The sequence below is a fragment of the Cryptomeria japonica genome, chromosome 10, assembly GCF_030272615.1.
Source record: "Cryptomeria japonica chromosome 10, Sugi_1.0, whole genome shotgun sequence".
In the NCBI taxonomy this organism is placed as follows: Eukaryota; Viridiplantae; Streptophyta; class Pinopsida; order Cupressales; family Cupressaceae; genus Cryptomeria; species Cryptomeria japonica.
The window spans coordinates 608,687,689-608,706,238 of record NC_081414.1 but is presented as its reverse complement, the minus strand read 5'-3'; the positions used below and the strand labels follow the sequence as shown (position 1 = coordinate 608,706,238).

The 18,550-nt window shown below is 35.2% G+C and overlaps 4 protein-coding genes across 5 annotated transcripts; 1 reads left to right on the top strand and 3 right to left on the bottom strand.

The window, feature by feature from the left end:
• Positions 1 to 2,130: 2,130 nt before the first annotated feature.
• LOC131064342 (UDP-glycosyltransferase 85A8-like) lies at positions 2,131 to 5,364 on the bottom strand. Of its 2 annotated transcripts, XM_059211967.1 has the most exons (3): positions 4,896 to 5,364; positions 4,486 to 4,803; positions 2,131 to 4,337 (listed from the first exon to the last, which is right to left on the bottom strand). In XM_059211967.1, the coding sequence occupies exons 1-3, from the start codon at positions 5,026 to 5,028 to the stop codon at positions 4,291 to 4,293; spliced, it is 498 nt and encodes a 165-aa protein (XP_059067950.1). In that variant the 5' UTR covers positions 5,029 to 5,364; the 3' UTR covers positions 2,131 to 4,290. The 2 variants fall into 2 exon arrangements, with proteins under 2 accessions (XP_059067950.1, XP_059067949.1); XM_059211966.1 differs by lacking the exon at positions 2,131 to 4,337 and having other exon boundaries at positions 4,346 to 4,803.
• Positions 5,365 to 10,969: 5,605 nt separating this feature from the next.
• Positions 10,970 to 11,533, bottom strand: LOC131859097 (linamarin synthase 1-like). Its single transcript, XM_059212629.1, has 2 exons — positions 11,400 to 11,533; positions 10,970 to 11,255 (listed from the first exon to the last, which is right to left on the bottom strand). Exons 1-2 carry the CDS (start codon positions 11,531 to 11,533, stop codon positions 10,970 to 10,972), a joined length of 420 nt encoding a protein of 139 aa, XP_059068612.1.
• A 61-nt stretch (positions 11,534 to 11,594) lies between these two features.
• LOC131064341 (7-deoxyloganetin glucosyltransferase-like) lies at positions 11,595 to 12,715 on the bottom strand. Its single transcript, XM_059212628.1, has 2 exons — positions 11,951 to 12,715; positions 11,595 to 11,857 (listed from the first exon to the last, which is right to left on the bottom strand). The coding sequence occupies exons 1-2, from the start codon at positions 12,462 to 12,464 to the stop codon at positions 11,595 to 11,597; spliced, it is 777 nt and encodes a 258-aa protein (XP_059068611.1). The 5' UTR covers positions 12,465 to 12,715.
• A 2,768-nt stretch (positions 12,716 to 15,483) lies between these two features.
• LOC131859096 (uncharacterized) lies at positions 15,484 to 16,914 on the top strand. The gene is made up of 2 exons (XM_059212627.1): positions 15,484 to 16,243; positions 16,364 to 16,914. The coding sequence occupies exons 1-2, from the start codon at positions 15,484 to 15,486 to the stop codon at positions 16,912 to 16,914; spliced, it is 1,311 nt and encodes a 436-aa protein (XP_059068610.1).
• The last annotated feature ends 1,636 nt before the right edge of the window (positions 16,915 to 18,550 follow it).

Genomic DNA, 18,550 nt, shown 5'->3' with positions numbered 1-18,550 from the left:
CAATGATATGTGGACACCTTAAGTGGTCCATGTTGACACAAGTGAACATACGTTGTGTTGTTCTATCACATTCCTACATTGATCCATGTTGGCATGCATATGTTACCATGTTTGTAGTTAATGTTTCAATGATATGAAGACACCCTAAGTTATCCATGTTCAAACAAGTGGACACTTATTGAGAAAGTACTTTGTTCTAATTGGTGCACATATATGATCCTATATTGCCATATCATGATATAAATTGTCTAATCCTATTTTCTAAACTCTAACATTTGTGGGTTTCCCAAACAAAGCAAAGGATATGATCAATTCACCAACTCTAGGGATTGTCATAAACTTTTAGCTTTCCTTTTAAGTGTAAATTGAGTAGATGGAATGTTACATAGCTTCTCTACATAATTTTTTTAAGTTCTGCTCTCTTGTTGGATCAACTATTGATTTTCCCGCTCACTGATACTATGTGAGAGACAATGGATTGTAGTGATTTGGTGAGGCTAGACCTATGGGAGTTTGTTGCTATCGTATCTTTCAATCTTGAAATCAATTCCTCCAATTCTTTTTTATTATTTTCTCGTCAACTTAATATGTTTTCTTGTGTTCCTAGAGGATGTTGATGAATTGAAGGAGGTATTTGTTGTGGTTTTTCTTCAGTGAGGTTTTAATGAAGAGCTAAATCATGGTTTTGATCATTTGGGGGCGCATTCTCAAATCTTAAAAATTAAATAAATTTCATCCAAAAAATTAATTGAATCTATCTACTTAATCCAAAATTTACACAAAAAAACTAAAAATACTTACCTGTTCAACCTTGACGATGTTGTGGCAGCATTCTAGCAATGATTTGGCAAAGCAACGATGAAGGATGATGTCTCCAACAACATGAGTGTGCTTCAAATGATTTGCAGGTTGCAACTTTGTAGAACTCAAATGCAAAAATGAAGTTTTTGGTTTTCTTTTTTGTTGTATGGTCAAAATGACTATAATGTTAGCACGTCCCATCTTTATGTATTGACCCTCATTTGAAAGGGAGGTTTACTTAGTGATTTGTGATCACAAATTAGCCACTGAAAACTTCAAATTGATCATTTCACTTGTTAATGATCTTTTTTCAACTTCCTAAAATTGTTTTCCAGCATTAAATTTCCTTTTAATTGGTTAAAATTTTGAAAATTCAACAACCAATTCATTAAAATTAAGATTTAATTGGATGAAATTTGAAATATTTTCAATATGTATTTATTGAATAATTAAATTGTCAATTATAGGATAGTGATAAAATGCTTTAAAATTTGTGAATTTTTTTTGTCTAGAAAGTTTTAAAAAATTGATCACATTTCCTATCCTTATAATTGAAATTTGATAATTTTACATTAAAATTTAGTTACACATTTTAAAACTTCAAAATTGAAAATTATATGATTAGTTACGGACTTGATTTAATTGTTTTTAATATAATTAGATTCTTATTTTCAAAATAGCAAGAAAAGAGATTAATATTTGTGAAATTGTGTTGTTAGTCGAAAAAAAACCTAATTTTATGCCTGCGTATCTAGTTAATCATTGGATGTAAAATATTATTAAGGGAGAAGGGGAGAAGAGAAGGGTTAAAGAGAAAACAAAATAAATAATCATTTATGATTTCCATCATGCCTATACACTTTTTGGTGAATGGACAAATTGGGCTCAAACCATTCTTGCCAAACCTGTTGCCACAATCCCAATGTGAGAGAGTACAATTTTCAAGGGGAATTACGTGTGAGTGATGGAGAGATTCACTATAGATATATTCAATTGACCATACTAGATACTTCACAATCATCAAATATTAGTGATGTAAACATGTATTAGAATCTATCAACATTTATTCAACTAATTACGTGCATCAGTTTAAATAGAAATAAAATAAATTTAATCCTTGAAGAACCATATTAAACGAAATAAAATGAAAGAGAATAGAGCAAAATAATGAATTCAATGTTTTCAAACCCCCGAGGGCTTTCCAATACCTTACAACAAAGTTCATATAACTATACATAGAAGGGAAAAAAAAAAAAAAGGAAGTTGAAGAAGAAAGAAAGAAAGAAAAGGAATTACTTTTAAATTTGACTCATTCCTTCCAAGCACGCACCTTCCTTGTCGAAACAATTTGGCAATTTCAAGTAGTCCTACATGCTCTATCCAAATCTTGGAAAAGAAACTATGTGCCCCATACCCCACATCATGGGTGGTCACACATCTCTAGTGTTTCCGGTGTCTTGCTTTTCAGACTCAGGGATAACAATGGTTTCCCATGGGCTCAGTCACTAAATCAATATTCCAGGGATTGACTTTGATGGCTACACTAAGAGGAGGAGGGAATTGAATTAACTCTAAAACAACCAGCATGCTCTTCTTTATGGAAGATTAAGATTTTGTCTAATTTAGAATTTCTCTGCCTGCAAATAATGTATTTAGATGGAATGAGATTCATTCCATCCCTCACTATAGTGACCAGGCAACATTTGTCAATAGTATAGTAAGCGAATCTCTCATTCAATGGAAGATGCTCAGTAATTCAGGATTATAGTTTGGGTTGCCAAAGGTGCCAATTATTCTCTTGGTCATAGCATGTCTCTGCCTGCACTTCCTGATCATATTTTGATTTGGAAGTCCTATTAGCACATGATTTGTAAATAATCCTCCTGTGTTGATATACTCTATTATTCCCATGTACAAATAGTACTTAGATAACTCCGCATCTTCTAGGCAGCTTATTTTTTGCTTCTTTGAAAATTTCAACATTCTGCATCCATATGTATTTAGGGTTTCCATCAGGACACCTTGCAATATATCCTCCAACTTGAGACCAAAATCATTTCCTTTAACAGGCTCATGATTGCCACCATCATTTGCCTTTGCCACCCTTGATCTTCGATTTAACCTTTTAAGTTCAACTTTTGCTATGTTATATGGTAATCATGGTGGCTACATGTAATACTAAAAAATGAAGAGCTGTCTGTTGAAATTCCTTTACAGCCAGGGCTCGAGGTGGCTAATAAAGACCTGGAGTTTGCATTTACTCTTGTATGCTGCAATACAATTGTCTTTAGTTTTGGGTTTTGCTGCTTTTCTTGACTACTCTTGTATTGTGTGCTGCAGATCCTGCTGTTAGCAGGACTGGCTTAAGGATACTGTTACATGTTTCTCTGTTTCCAGAGGTGACAATCACATCTTTGCAATGGAATTCACAGTAATTAGTACAGGAGTAGCTTCCAAGCTTTCATGGCCTGTTGGTACAATCGTTGTCTAATCCTAAAATAACTTGTTTTGTCACATGTTAGGAACAACATTTGATAGTCTAGGCTTGCAGTTTACTCAGCAGTACTCAATGAATCTTTTAAGCCAGTTTTCTCTACCCATGGTATCCGAATCCTTAGTTCTTTGCCCTGCCTTCACATTTTCTCTGTAACATGACTCGCAATAAGCTTATCTTGATCATAGATACGGACATCCTTCAAAATGAGAAAAAGATCAAATCAGGAAAGAACTGTTTTCAGCAGAGAACAATTGTAAGGCTTACCTTTGTTATGGATATTGTTTCTTGTTCCATTACCCCATGAAAATTAACTCTGTACTTTATCCTCATCTCATCGAATTCATACAAATAACCACTCCATCTGCCAAAACCTTTGTCTCTCCTTCATGATAAAACTTCCGCGAGCTGGAGTCACGAATGACACAAGCTATTAAACCAGTACTTGAAGATCCTTTCTCAGAACTGTAGATAGATATTAAAGTTGTCTTCGCAATAAATTTAAAAAACTGCATCTTAGTAGCAATAGCAAAACATAAAATATCTCCTCTTCATCTAACCCCATCTGGTAATCTCTTCCTCGATCATCCAATCTGGGCGTCGGATGACATAAAATTTCTTCGAGTCATTTCGTCAAACGGTTTGCAGACCTTATCTCAGCTGGTCGCAACCACATTCTTTTGAAACATTCTATCAAACAGTCACATGCCTTGTCTATTTAACCTGCAAGGCCTACACCACATTTCTTTGAGCCATTTTGTCACATGAGTTACGTGCTTTTTTTATACTTTAAAAGATCATATTCTTTTCAGGAATTCTGTCAAACAGATCGCATGCCATGTGTGTGCTTCCACGTTTAGCGTACACATCTGCAACTGTGGCGTTCCATAAAAGTTTACTTTCAATTATGTTGAGAGCTGTTCATTCCCTTTTTGGGATCTTGAAAGTCCTCAAGCGTCCAAATTCCTTTGGGTTTTCAATACTCTGAAAAATCTTTAACCCTTTTGTATTTCAGGGTTCGGCTCGACATGCAATTTTGCACCTGCATTTCTTAATAATTTTGTTTTAATTCACAAACTAAAAGTTTAAAATAAATATTTTATTAAAAAAATTGCACCAGTTTATAAATTTGAAGTTATTTTTAACACAACTTACAGATAAGAGATAGATATGAAAAGATAAGAACCTACATAACATTAAAGGTCGATGAATATGTCTTATTACAGAGGATTTAGTCGCTTGGAGGAAGTCGGGAAGGGAGACAGGGCCGATGGGCAGAGCAGGGTAGCCTTTGGAGAGCCCCTCTGCAGCCTCGGGGTCTTCCAGCTCTTCAAACGCATTGATAAGCACATAATCTGCTTTGTTCTGAATCTTGGATTCGTACATCATCAATTGAAACGTTGAATCGGCCGTGTCTTCAACTCTGAAAGCAGTCGGAAGGTCCGTTTGTCGGGGAATCATACCCGGAAGACAAGTGATAAGGTTTTCCGGCCGCCGGGCTTCCTTCACTGCATACCACAAGTATAACACTACTAATAAACACTGCAGCGTGCCTCCAAAATCGCCGATCAGTATGAAATAAAAGGTTATAGCAACTCACCATTTATTGGAATGTATCCCTTCTCCAGAAGCATCCGACAATTGGCGAATACGATGGCGGCAGAGGTGCAGAAGGTCCAGAAAACAACGGGAGGCAGAGCCAGCGAAGTGGCTAGTTGGTGGGTGCAAGACATGAAGCGAGAGCTGACATTACGATGGCGGCAGAGGTGCAGAAAGTCCAGAAAACAGCGTTTTGAAGATCCTCTGTTCCATCCAGTCTGTGCTAATGAAAGTTACGAAGAATCCCCTGACGGCCAAGAGCTTGGCAAAGTGCATGAGGGGATTGACATGGCCTTGACTAGGAAAGGGCACCACTACTGCGTGTCGAGGGCTTGGGATCGAGGTCATCATTGTCGAACAGAGCCAGGGCAGTCGACCACAAATGGGAGAACGCTCCAAATCAAGGTTAATTCAAGATCTCTGGCAGCTTCCCACAATGATGAAATAAAATTATTTCAACCATTCAACTTCTTTTCTACCTTTCAACTTTTGACTCTGGTACCCAAATTTACGATAAAAAAATCAAACCTTTCAACTTTTGACTCTGGTACCCAAATTTACGATAAAAAAATCAAACCTTATCTTGAATTCTTTCGTCAGAGGAGCACCGATGCATTGAATGATGTGAACTTAGTACCCTCGCATGGCTAATCCAGTAGCGTGATTCGTGCAATTTCTTCATGAAAAACAAGATTGAATCACCAAAATCCATAAGTTTAACAATTTAATCTTATACTAAGACTAAGGGAAGAGTACCAATAGTCCTCATAGTTCTAATAGCGGCACACTTATTGTCATAGTGATCCTCATAGCCATCATAGTGAAAACACCATTAATAAATTTGTTTTGTACCAATAGCCGATCATTTTTTGTCATTTTTTTATAAATTTTTGTTCATAATTGGCTCATTTGTGCACCACTATTGGAACATTTGTGCAAACTATTGGGACATTTGTCCACAAGTATTGGCGATTTTGAGTGGACGTTTACTGGAACATCTTTAGTTAGGTATCAGGCGACACTTTGAAATGTGTACTTTTTGACCTTGGTGCGCATAACTAATTCCACAACGTGCATCGTTACTACCCAAAAGCCAAATCAATAGCTATAAGTAGTTAAGTCGCATACGAAGACAACTAAAAAAAAAATCAAAATCCGATGTACCATTTAGGATCTGTGGGTGTGCGAAGTTAGCTATTTAATGTCCAATTTTTTTTTACAATATTGCACCAACAGTTGTGAATTGAAAGTTGTTATTGTTGATGATGACTATCCATAATTGAATGAAATGTATCCCTTAGATTTAAAAAGCAACAAATCATGTGATGCCACATCATCACACCAATAAAACATAACTTAGTGCACAAGTATCAGTTTCACTTTTTGGGGGTTGTTTTGGATACCTTGATAAAAAGCATGCTGACTTGACATCATATTTGATGACGTGGCCTTGAAACCCTAGTTATAAGCAAGGGACTTGCCAAATAAGTTTCTGTAAAAAAGTGGGAGGGATTTCAAATTTCCATGTAGGATTTTGAGAAGCGCAAAGTTAGAGTGCTCAACTATAGGATCCTCTCCCCTATAAGATTAATGTAAAATGAAGATTATCTACCTAGGATTTAGTTTTTAAATCTACAAATTTGTTGAAACTAATAGTCAAAACAACTTTGCTCACCATTGTTCATATTTGTATATTTTATGTCTACATTGGTTTTTTATAATTTTTTATAATTTTTGCAAAAAAAATATTATTAATTAAAGAATCTTAAGAAATTGTATAATGATTTTTAAATATCATTAGTTGTCATTAAAGTCTAAAGGGTAAAAATGTAGGGAAGTTTACCACAAATCATTCATCACTATAGATAAAAATAATAATCATAAAATCGATAAAATAAATCAATTTGATATAAAACAAATTAGTTGCATCAAACCAAATCATTATGAAGAAGTTGAAGAAATTGCAAACATAGAGAAGAAAACAAGAACATCCAATTTGTGATCTTCCAAGTGCATTTAACATCAAAGAACCACTTTGCCAAATAAATCACAATAGCATTCCATTCTCTAGAGATATGAGCAAAGAAAATATATTCAAAATTTTGTGAAAGGCAAAGAATCTAATCAATATAAGAATCCAACCTCCAAAAAAATCACAATATTGATGGCTAATATCATAAAATCCATCTCACAAATTAACTTTCTCGAACCTATCTCACAAGATTTCTCTAAAATTGCAAGGAGTGCCCTTGCCTCCATCTAATTATTAACACCAATCGTCATTGTAATAGAAAAAACAAACTATCGATATTGATTTAAAAAACATGCAAAGGAGGAGACCATTTACCTACTATATTTACCTTATTCTAGAAGATTTGACAACAGAGCTACAAGGAATATATCCATTCAAATGATACAAATGAAATTGCCACAAAATCTAAATTTCACAAAGATCAAATGTTTTATCCATAGAACAATTAGGTAACAAAGTTTCCTTTAATGAATCCAAAATCTTCTACCAAACATACTAAATAATATTCTAATAACCTTAGAAGATTTTAAAATTTCTTTTCAACTAGCAACTAGTTTTACCAAATAATAAAAACTAGATTAATATCCCATGCCACCAAAAGAATAGAAGTATAAGTAGGAGGACATCCTAAGCTAGTGCAAAACTTAGACAAAGAATTAGAAAAACAAGATGACTATTCCCTATATACTGCCATTGCCTCTAATGAACTTCAAAGAAGGAACATTGAAAGTATACATGAGTGACATAGTACTCATTACCACTGTACAAAATAAATTTGGAAGGATTTTACAAATCCATATTTCTTATGTTTTCCTAGGTAAGATATTCATTTTGGAAAAGTAATTAGAGAAATAAGTTACATTTAGGGTAATGAATTTTTTTCAAATGTTACAAACAACAACAACTATCACATTTTCCATCAAAGCATGATCACTTGTAAAATATTTATCCATCCATTAATTCACATAAAATCCTTGAAATAAAATATTTTACCAATCTAAGTGGACCTTCTATCATATAATCTTAGAAAATCTTATTAATATATAGAGCTACACATGCATGCTAAAAAACATCATAATGATTAGAAAATCCAATGTGGACTCTACAACAAGTTGTACATGTGTGATTTACTTTGATATAGAAAGGTTTTCCATTTCAAAATATCATTCACTAATTTTTATTTGAGGATACATATCTACACATTTAGAGAGAAATTGTATTAGGGTCATTACCCAAAAAGTTCTTTGGACGTGGCTCATGATTATCATGATCAATTCTATTTTTTACAAAATCTCTTTGATGAAGTGAAATTATTGTGTTATTTTTCCAAACAAAATCAATTAGGGATTTAAACGTTTCAACCATGATTTTATATTTTCATTGGAGTTGGGCCCATTTTGACTAGACCATGGCACTAGGGACCATAGATTAGGAGGACTAGGGCACTAGGTGCCATTGTCCTAGATTTTTGAGCCATAGTCTAGGTTAGTGACCATGGAATTATGCCGAGATTTCAGATTTGTCCATGGATTGAGCCTAGTTAGTTAGAAATAAGGGGCATTAGGGAAAACCACTAAAGTTAGTCCCAAATGAGTGTGAATTGTATGGGGGTAAAATTTATGACACTAAATTTAGCCCCAACTTTAGTAGGTGTATGAATTTATTCTCATACTCTTAGTAAAGTACAAGATAGAATCAAAATAATTTCACCAAGACATGAAAGTGACAACACCAAGCCCCTAGGACTTAGGATCTTATCAGTCTAAAATATCAAGATAAAAGGTGTAAAATAATCAACATAGGTTACACATGTACATGGAGCACGCAATAACAAAGAAGAGTATGACATCTAGGTCTAGTATGGGCTTCTTACTAGGAGCCATAAGAGAATAGAGAGATTAAAAAAGGACTAGCAAGGTGCATTATTCTAGTTGACTCTTGTAAAATATTATAAAAAAAAATCTTGATTTTCTAAATAACCTGAAAAGTGACTGCAAAATAGGTTCTATAGTTTGCATTAAACATAAATTTTACACAACAAAACCTTTGTTTCATAGGTAATCCAAAAATGTGGCTACAAAATGGCTGTTATAGAGTGCACCAAACACATCATGTTGTTTGGTCATTTAGTTTAAAAAACAAACTTCATACCGTGTGTGCACAAAGTGTAACATATAGCAGAGTCAATATCCCCATGTTAAAGCAATTGCTTACATCTTATCGGGAGCAATTACTTTAAGGTAGCATAGGTGTGCATCCAAAAGGAAAGCATGTCACCACAATGAAATGATCCCAAATATAGGAAAATAAAAGGTGATAGTCACAAGACATGAAAGAGAACATAAGGGATCCACTATTTGGGGTCAATATGCACATCAAATAGATCATATAGATCAAATATAATTTTTTTGAATTTACCTTATCCTAAAAGGTAGCAGAACTACAAACACAATGGAAGAAGAGCACATAAGATGAACAACACAATTCTCTTTAGGTCAACATGGAAGAGACCAAAAACAACTCAATGCTTTGCATCGTCCTAAAATAGATAACACAAAAGAACATGTAACATGTATACAACATATAGAAGAATGTTGATACAAATAGAGGAATTTTATGATAGGGTCAATCCCTTTGTTTCCTTGTGCCAATAGAACAATCAAGGGTCATGCAAATAGAGCTTAACAAAACACAAAGACATGTCAAGCATCACATTACGGGGATCACATTACATGAAAGCAAACACATTAAAAGAACATATTACATGAATGAGCTAGTCTAGCAAATCATCTGCCTCCCAATCTTGCTCTACGTCTTTTAGAGATGGTGGATAAAATACTAAAGGATCTACGACTAGTACAGTAGATGGAGCTATCTCTAGTGCCAAACAAGGACCATGCTAATATATTGATGAATCACTGTGTGTGTCACTAAGAGCTAGAGTTAAAGCTTTTGAAAATATTGAAGATATATCACTATTAACATTATTAGAATCCTCATCTATACCATTAGAATAATCATTTAAATTTATCACAATAGGAGGTTTGATGTGAGTAGAAGAAGAAAATTGATTTTGCATCAACAACTTCATCTTTAGGCAAGGTTGGTTAAGGTAAGGATTCTCTCTAGGATTGGGATAAGGTTGAGAATATGGGATCAAACCAACATTCAACTACCTAGGAGAAGAATAATTGTCAGAACCAATCTCATGAGCCTTGGCACAATGTATTTGAAGACATTCTCTCGCACTATGATTTTGACATTTATTATGACTCAAAGATTATGTAAAAGAAGTTTGGGAATCACTCAACATTGATTCCTTTTCTTCCTTGGTCTAGGAATGGAAGGAGGAACAAAAGGAACCACACTAGATTGAGAGATAGAAGATGTTGGGCATTTTTCTCTTTGTCCTTTATAGGATTTAGGAGGTGAAATTTCAACATATATAGGAGGACTAGGAGGAGTAGGAAGGAGACTCGGTCTAGGATGTGGAGCGGATGAGCTACTTTCTTATCCATAAATGACAAAGGATGGGTGAGAGCAAGATAATCGGGGTCCAAAAAGTGGCAATAGACAAAAAAAATGCATTTTCTTCTTTACCAAACATGCCAAATTCTGCTTTGACTTTTTGTAGATGTTGTTTGTTGATTTCTAATATTGTATTAATATTATATCAAAAATTCAACTTCAACTACACTTCTAGACATGTAATCATCAAATTTAAAATCAAAATTAAATAATTGAGATGATCACAATTCTCATTTTGACAGATTCAATTTCTAGAAATTTTTGTACGAAACTCAAAATCAAATCATCAATAAATTATATATTCAAGTAACCCACCCAACTTCAATTATATCTAATATGAATCAAACTTAGAATAAAATAAAAATCCTAACAAATATTATCTTCACCAACCTAGTAATATCGAAATGGATATTAAACTATTATTGAGTAACACATACTTTTACTACAATTGCACAAAGCACAAAGAAGTATTGATCATTAGAAGATCTTGTTGCAAAACCATAAAAAACCTTGATTTATTCTAGTATCTCGGAATTTGCTCTTGCAGTCATGTCCCTTGTAAATTTATCCAAATTTCGATAAGACGAACCCCCTGCCAACACCGCTTTCGTCGCAGCCTCTTTCAACCTTGTTGCATTCTTTCTTAATTCCTTTCCTTGGCGGCTTTCCACCATCGCTCGAACTACCATCTCCACCTCCTCTCTAGATACCAAAGCATTTTCATCTTCAGCTCGGGACTCAAAATCCATGCCAATCTTCCAAATGTCTTTGCAAAATCTGCAGTTGAGAGACTGTTCTGCCCTGAGAGGCCATCCAATCATAGGCACTCCAAAGCTAATACTTTCTAAGGTGGAGTTCCATCCGTTTTGGGTCAAGAATCCGCCAACAGAGGGATGTGATAGTACTTTCAACTGAGGCGCCCACTGCACAATCCTTCCGCGCTACCCAATTCGTTCTGTAAATCCCTCGGGTAAGACCGCAGCCTTTCCCTCGGCTATGTCAGGTCGTACTACCCACAAAAAAGGCTGCTCGCTTGCCTCCAGCCCTAGAGCCAACTCTTGTAACTGCGCCATCGACATCACTGCGATGCTCCCAAAAGAGATGTACAGAATGGAGGAAAGTGCTTTAGTCTGAAGCCATTTAAGGCAATCTAGGTCCGATGGGTAGAGCAGGGTAACCTTTAGAGAGCCCCTCTGCAGCCTGGGGTCCTTCCAGCTCTTCAAACACGTTGATAAGCACATAGTCTGCCTTGTCCTGAATCTCAGATTCGTACATCATCAATTGAAACGTGGAATCGGCGGTGTCTTCAACTCTGAAGGCAGTTGGAAGGTCTGTTGGCCACAAAGGAGGAATGTTACCCGGAAGACAAGTGATAAGGTTTTCTGGCCGCCGTGCCTCCTTCACTGCATACGACAAGCACAATACTACTAATAAGTACAGAAGCATGCCTCCGAAACCATATCATCGATCGGTATGAAATAAAAAGTTGCACTCACAATTTATCGGAATATATCCCTTCTCCACAAGCATCCGACAATTGGCGAGTACAATGGCAGCGGAGGTGCAGTAAGTCCAGAAAACGACGCGAGGCACAGCCAGAGATGTGGCCACTTGGAGGGTGCAAGACATGAAGCAAGAGCTAACAATACAGGTGATCGGTGGGACTTCGACATTACCCACGCTTTGAAGTAGTCGAACCATGGCGGGGCCTGACTTTTGCATGGCCTGGAAATACTCGACCATCGCTTGTGCTCGTCGATGGTCGGGAGGGAGGCCATCGGGAAGAGCCAGAAAGCGAATCTGAAGGCCTTGGTGCTGCAGCTGATGGGAAAGCGCTGCGGCATCGTTAGGCGCTTTGAAGATCCGGTGTTCCATCCAGTTTGTGTTGATGAAAGTTACGAAGAATCCTCTGGCGGCCAAGAGCTTGGCAAAGTGCATGAGTGGATTGACATGGCCCTGACTGGGAAAGGGCACCAATACTGCGTGTGGGGGGTGTGGGATCGAGGCCATCGTTGTGAAATAGAGCCACAGCAGTAGCCCACAAATGGGAGAACGCTGCAAATCAAGTTATTTTACTTCTCACAGTGATCTCTGGCTACTTCTTACGACGATGAAAAGAAATTATTCCAACCATGTGGTCGAGTAGATTTACATTCTTTTCAAAGTTTTCAAACATTTTGATTATAACGAGTAGTCAAGAATAAGCAGGGAGGAGGTTTACTTTTGATTCATGCTTAGCCTTATCTTGAATTCTTTCTGCATAGGAGTACCGATACATTGAATCATGTTGTCTAATCCAGTTATAGCGTGCTTCGTGTAATCTCTTCATGAAAAACTGGATAATCACTTTTAAATCTCCGTGCTTATTGATCCAGTTGAAAAGGGAACTAAACAAAAAATTCCAAAAGTGATATTAATTGCGGGATCATTGAATATGACATCAATGTAAATTGACGATTAGGGGAAAGGACCCAGTAGTTGAGCATGTACCAATTATTGTGAGGGTTGTTGATACCTTTTGTTCCAAAAATTGTACAAATAAAAACTATTCTTTGAAAAAAAATATATCATTTTTTGTGTCTTTATATATCAATAATTGCAATACATCAAATCAGTTTGAATTATTATGGCATGTATCATTGATTTACTAAATTTCATGCAACTATTAAACAAAAAACATTCAATACATGTTTCATATTAAATAAATTAAAACAGCATTCCTACAACTCAGCACACTTTTGATGTGATATAAAATATAGTTGTAAAATGATTATATTAAGATTTGTACAATTTTATAAGACAAATATAAAATATTATATTACAATTTGTACAATTTTACATGGTAAAGTGTCAAATCACTAATATATGGTTGACCAACTTGTGAGGCAAAACAGTCTCATCACTCATTCACAATTGTTCAACTTCTCATCCTCTAATAGCCAGCTTCTGAACATAAATGTTCAGATTCTAGATTGCAACGACCAAATCTAGTACCCGAAACATTAAATAGAGCAATTGTGAGGTTCTCCATTCGATTGAAAACAAACAATTAATGCAAAAAAAATTTAAATTTACCTCCCATAAATCTACCTCATGTACTCTTATTCAATAGAAATGTAGAAATCCATACCCACAGATCAAGCAAGATCATAAAATGGCCATAGATCAAGCAAGATCATAAAATGGCCATAGATCAAGCAAGATCAAAAAATAGCCACAGATCAAACAAATCAAAGAAGATTTTAAAAAAGGAGGGAAAAATGTCATATTAATGTAGCATACGATTGAGAGTTTTTACAATTACATTCTCCCCGCACTGTTGTAAAACCTTCACATTCCTCCTTTGTTTAGTAAAACATCAAGATTTCTTGCATACATTATTTCTTGCTGCAGACTGACTCTGTGCACATAATATCTGATCGTGTGTTGTCATACATTTCAAGTATTTTGTTTTCATTATTGTTTAGTTTAGTTGACTTTGTTGTCATAAATTGCAGGTATTTTGTTTGTTTATACAATTTCTGACTGTGCGTTGTCATAAAATCCAGGTATTTTGTTTTCACTACTGTTTGGTTGGCACTGTGCTAGCATAAATTCTAGGTACATTCACATTCCTGCATACATTACTTCTTGTTGCAGACTGACTTTGTGCACATAATATATGATTGTGTGCTGTCATACATTTCATGTATTTTGTTTTCACTATTGTTTAGTTTAATTGTCTGTGTTGTCATAAATTGAAGGTATTTTGTTTGTGTGCGCATAATATATGATCATGTGTCAACATAAATTGAAGGTTTTCACTAACGGTTTAGTTTAGTTGTCTATCATTTCATGTATTTTGTTTTCACTAATGTTTAGTTTAGTTCTCTGTGTCGTCATAAATTGAAGGTATTTTGTTTGTTTATGTAATTTTTGACTTTGTGTTGTCATAAAATCCAGGTACTTTGTTTTCACTACTTTATTTTTTTTTCATTTTCACTACTGTTTAGTTTGTGTTGTCATAAATTGAAGGTATTTTGTTTGTTTATATAATTTTTGACTATGTAAAATCTAGGTATTTTGTTTTCACTACTGTTTGGTTGGCACTATGCTAGCATAAATTCTAGGTAATTTGTTTTCATTACTGTTCAGTTGACTTGTTTTTACTACTATTTAGTTTATATATATATATATATATATATATATATATATATATATATATATATATATATATATATATATATATATATATATATATATATATATATATATATATATCAAATCAATCCTCATATATCTATTTCATTACTGTTCAGTTGACTTGTTCTTACTACTGTTTAGTTTCACAGTATACATATATATTATTACTACTGTTCTTACTACTGTTTAGATTCACAGTATACATATATACATACAGATGTGTATGTACTTAATGTTTGATGTTATTTACTCCCAAAACCATCCATTCCAGTAAAAGTTCAAATTGTTGCCAAAGACAATATTGCTCCAAAAGCTTATATTCCATAGTTCACCTGTTGTACATATATATACACATTATTCTTAGTTACAAAATATATATATATATATATATATATATATATATATATATATATATATGCATACATACATATATCTGCATATATTCCATAGTTCACCTATACATATATCTGCATGTGTGTGTGTGTGTGTGTGTGTGTGTGTGTGTGTGTGTGTGTGTGTGTGTGTGTGTGCATACATACATACATATGTGTATATACTTAATGTTTGATGTTATTTACTCCCAAAACCATCCATTCCAGTAAAAGTTCAAATTGCTGCCAAAGACAATATTGCTCCAGAAGCTTATATTCCATAGTTCACCTATTGTACATATATATACGTACGTATATATATACACAGTATTTTTAGTTACAAAATATATATATCTGCATGCATACATATATATATATATATATAAATTTTAGTTACAAGACATATATATATATATATATATATACACACACACACACACACACTTAATATTTGATGTTATTGTTGTTCAGGTACTATGACAACAGGTAAGGCAACAACAACAGGAAAGGCAAAAGGAAAGACAACAGGAAAGAGAAGAAGCAAAAGAACAACCCAAATGTTGAGGAACCGTTACCCACATGGTGTTAAATTCCATTTGGTGAAGGATAAAGATGGCGACACTACAATTAATCCACCTCAGGATGACATAACTTGTACTACTGCAGATGAAAATATAGAAAGAACAAATGCTCCTTTACAGTCTTCTCAACATCATGGAGATAAAAAATCCAGTTATAACGGTCAATGGACAGAAGAAGACATGGAATGTGCTATGAAAGATGTTGAAGACAATTCATATTCCATCAGAGCAGCTGCGAAAAAGTGGGGAATTCCTGCGAGCACTTTAACATATTGGCTTTTAGGGCTAACAACAAGAAAAAGAAGAGGTCCACCAATGATCCTTTCATTGGAAGAAGAGCTAGAAATTGTTGACTGGTGTAAAGATATGGCACAACTTGGTCATAGATTAGAGATCATTCAGCTAAAGTCACATGTAGCTCATATATGTGAAACAAGGCCAAATCCATTCAAGAATGGTTTCCCAGGCAGATCATGGTGGACAGGTTTCTGCAAACGCCATCCAGATTTGACAATAAGGACTACAGAGGGTCTAGACAGGGATAGAGCAGTAATGCTACGACCAACTATTGTGACAGATTTTTATGACAACCTAGAGAAATTGTACAATGCTTCTGAATACGGACCAACAAAAATATGGAATTGTGATGAAACAGGTGTGCAAGCAGGCAGGAACTGCGAGATGTGAGTAATTACAAAGTTGGGTAGTAGAAGTGTCCCACACATTTTATCAAAGAGCAGAGAGTGGATAACAATTTTATGTTGTGTTAATGCAGCAGGTCATAGCATTCCAGGATTTTATCTTTTCAAGGCCAAAAGACAGCTTAAAAACTACATTGCCAACTGTGAACTAGGAGCATGTATGGCTGCACAACCACATGCTTGGATGACAAAAGAATTATTTTTAAATTGGCTATATCACTTTGCCAAATCTGTTCTGGGTGGAGTTTCACCCACAAACAGACATCTCCTTATATTTGACGGTCATCGAAGCCATGTTGCTTTGACTACAATCCATGAAGCAAAATCTCTTAGTATTGATCTTCTAACATTGCCTGCCCACACCAGCCACAAATTGCAGCCTCTAGATGTGAGTGTGTTCTCTCCATTCAAGGCACATTTCAAATCTAAAAGGTCAAAATGGATGGCCAAACATCCACACATAGAAATAAGGAGAACTGAATTGGCAGAACTTGCAAGTAAAGCATTCAAACTTGCCCTGACATCTGAAAACATCATAGCTGGTTTCCAAAGGACCGGAATATGGCCATTAAATAAAGATGCTCTTTGTAATGACATGAGACCAAGTGATGCATTCAATTTATGAGATGATAATGATGTTGCAGGCATTGCTAGCATCTTAAGATTAGCTGGCTTTGGAGAGGCACAAGTGGAAGAGTGTTTGGAACAATGTGTGAAACAAATGAAAGAATGAAGCACAACAAACAGAAGAACCAACTAAAAGCACATGCTCACCAAGTCATATAGCCAAACACAATATGAAAATGGCATACATGAAGACTTTAGTTTACCATCACAGTTTGAACCACCAAATTGGATTAAAGAAGGAGCAGAACATTTAGGAATATAGATTGACATGGAAAATGAAGAAGTTTCTTTATCCATGCCTTCACCTCCAATGCTTAGCTCTGAGGTCATTCATTATTATGCTGATACAATGGATTGGGAGAATTCAAATTTAGAAACTAATGAAGTTGTAGAAGATGAGCAGGATGGACACAATCAAGGTTCTTTGAAGACAACTGCAACATTTGAGATAGAAGACGAAGCTGAAGAAATGTTATGCAGTCAAGGCTCTTTAATTTTTTTTCTGAATTTACCCATTGAAAGGGTGAGAAATAGGTCTAGTCTTCTTTCTAACAATAATGCACTTAAATTGGGCTGGGAAATCTCAAATCCTTACTTCCAATGAATACATAATTCGGGAACAAAAAAAAGAAGCAAGAAAAGTTGAAATTGAAGAGTTGAAAGTAAGGAAGAAAAAACAAAAAGAGGCAAGGAAACTTGAACAAATTGCAAGGAGAAAGAGGAAAGACGAGGAAAAGATTGAAAGACAAATAATAAAGCAGAGGAAGGAAGAAGAAAGGGCACAACAACAAAAGGAGAGGGAGTTGAAAAAGAAACAAAAGCAGATGAGCAAGCAAAAGAAACCAGCAAAAGAGCAAGTGAACAAGGATGTTGCAATTATTGTAGGGGAAAGGAGTACTCCATCAACACCATTGCCTCGACATCATCAAATTTTACAAGACATGTATAATATCTTAACACCTGCATATGTTGCTCTTAGTAACCTCCAAGCTGGCTACCATAACAATTTAGAACATACTGCAATCAGGGCAGGGGACAACAGTACTCCATCAACTCCCCTACCTGGGCATCATCAGATTTTGAGAGATATGTACAATATTCTAACCCCAGCGTATGCTGCCCTTAACAACATCCATGTTCCAACTAGTCATAGCCCCCCTCACTCTCCTATCAAACAATTCCAATTTGGTGGACTGTTGGATGAAAATATGTTCGGTAGTATAACTCCTATTACACCACAGGTTGATGCAACTATTGCAGAAAAAACAATGACAAGGAGTCCTATGGAGGAGCCAGATGCAGCTGTTGTAGAAAAAATGATTACAAGAAGGCTTGTGGAGGAGCCAGAACCCTTCCCTGGCTTTATGGTGAACTGATGAAACTAATCAATGTTGCATGCTTGAATTCGGAATTTTGGATTGCATAGCAATTCTTGTTTTGTAGGTTGGCCATTTTGCGGTGCATATAAGCTGGGGAGATTCTACAATATCTTTATGTCAATATAGCAAATGTGGTGCTACTTTATAATATCTATTGATGTGGAGTAATTTTGTAATTTCTATCTATATATCAATAGAATGAATCTGTGTAGGAGTCAAAGTAGATGTTGTGTAGTGTGTAGGCTGGCCATTTTG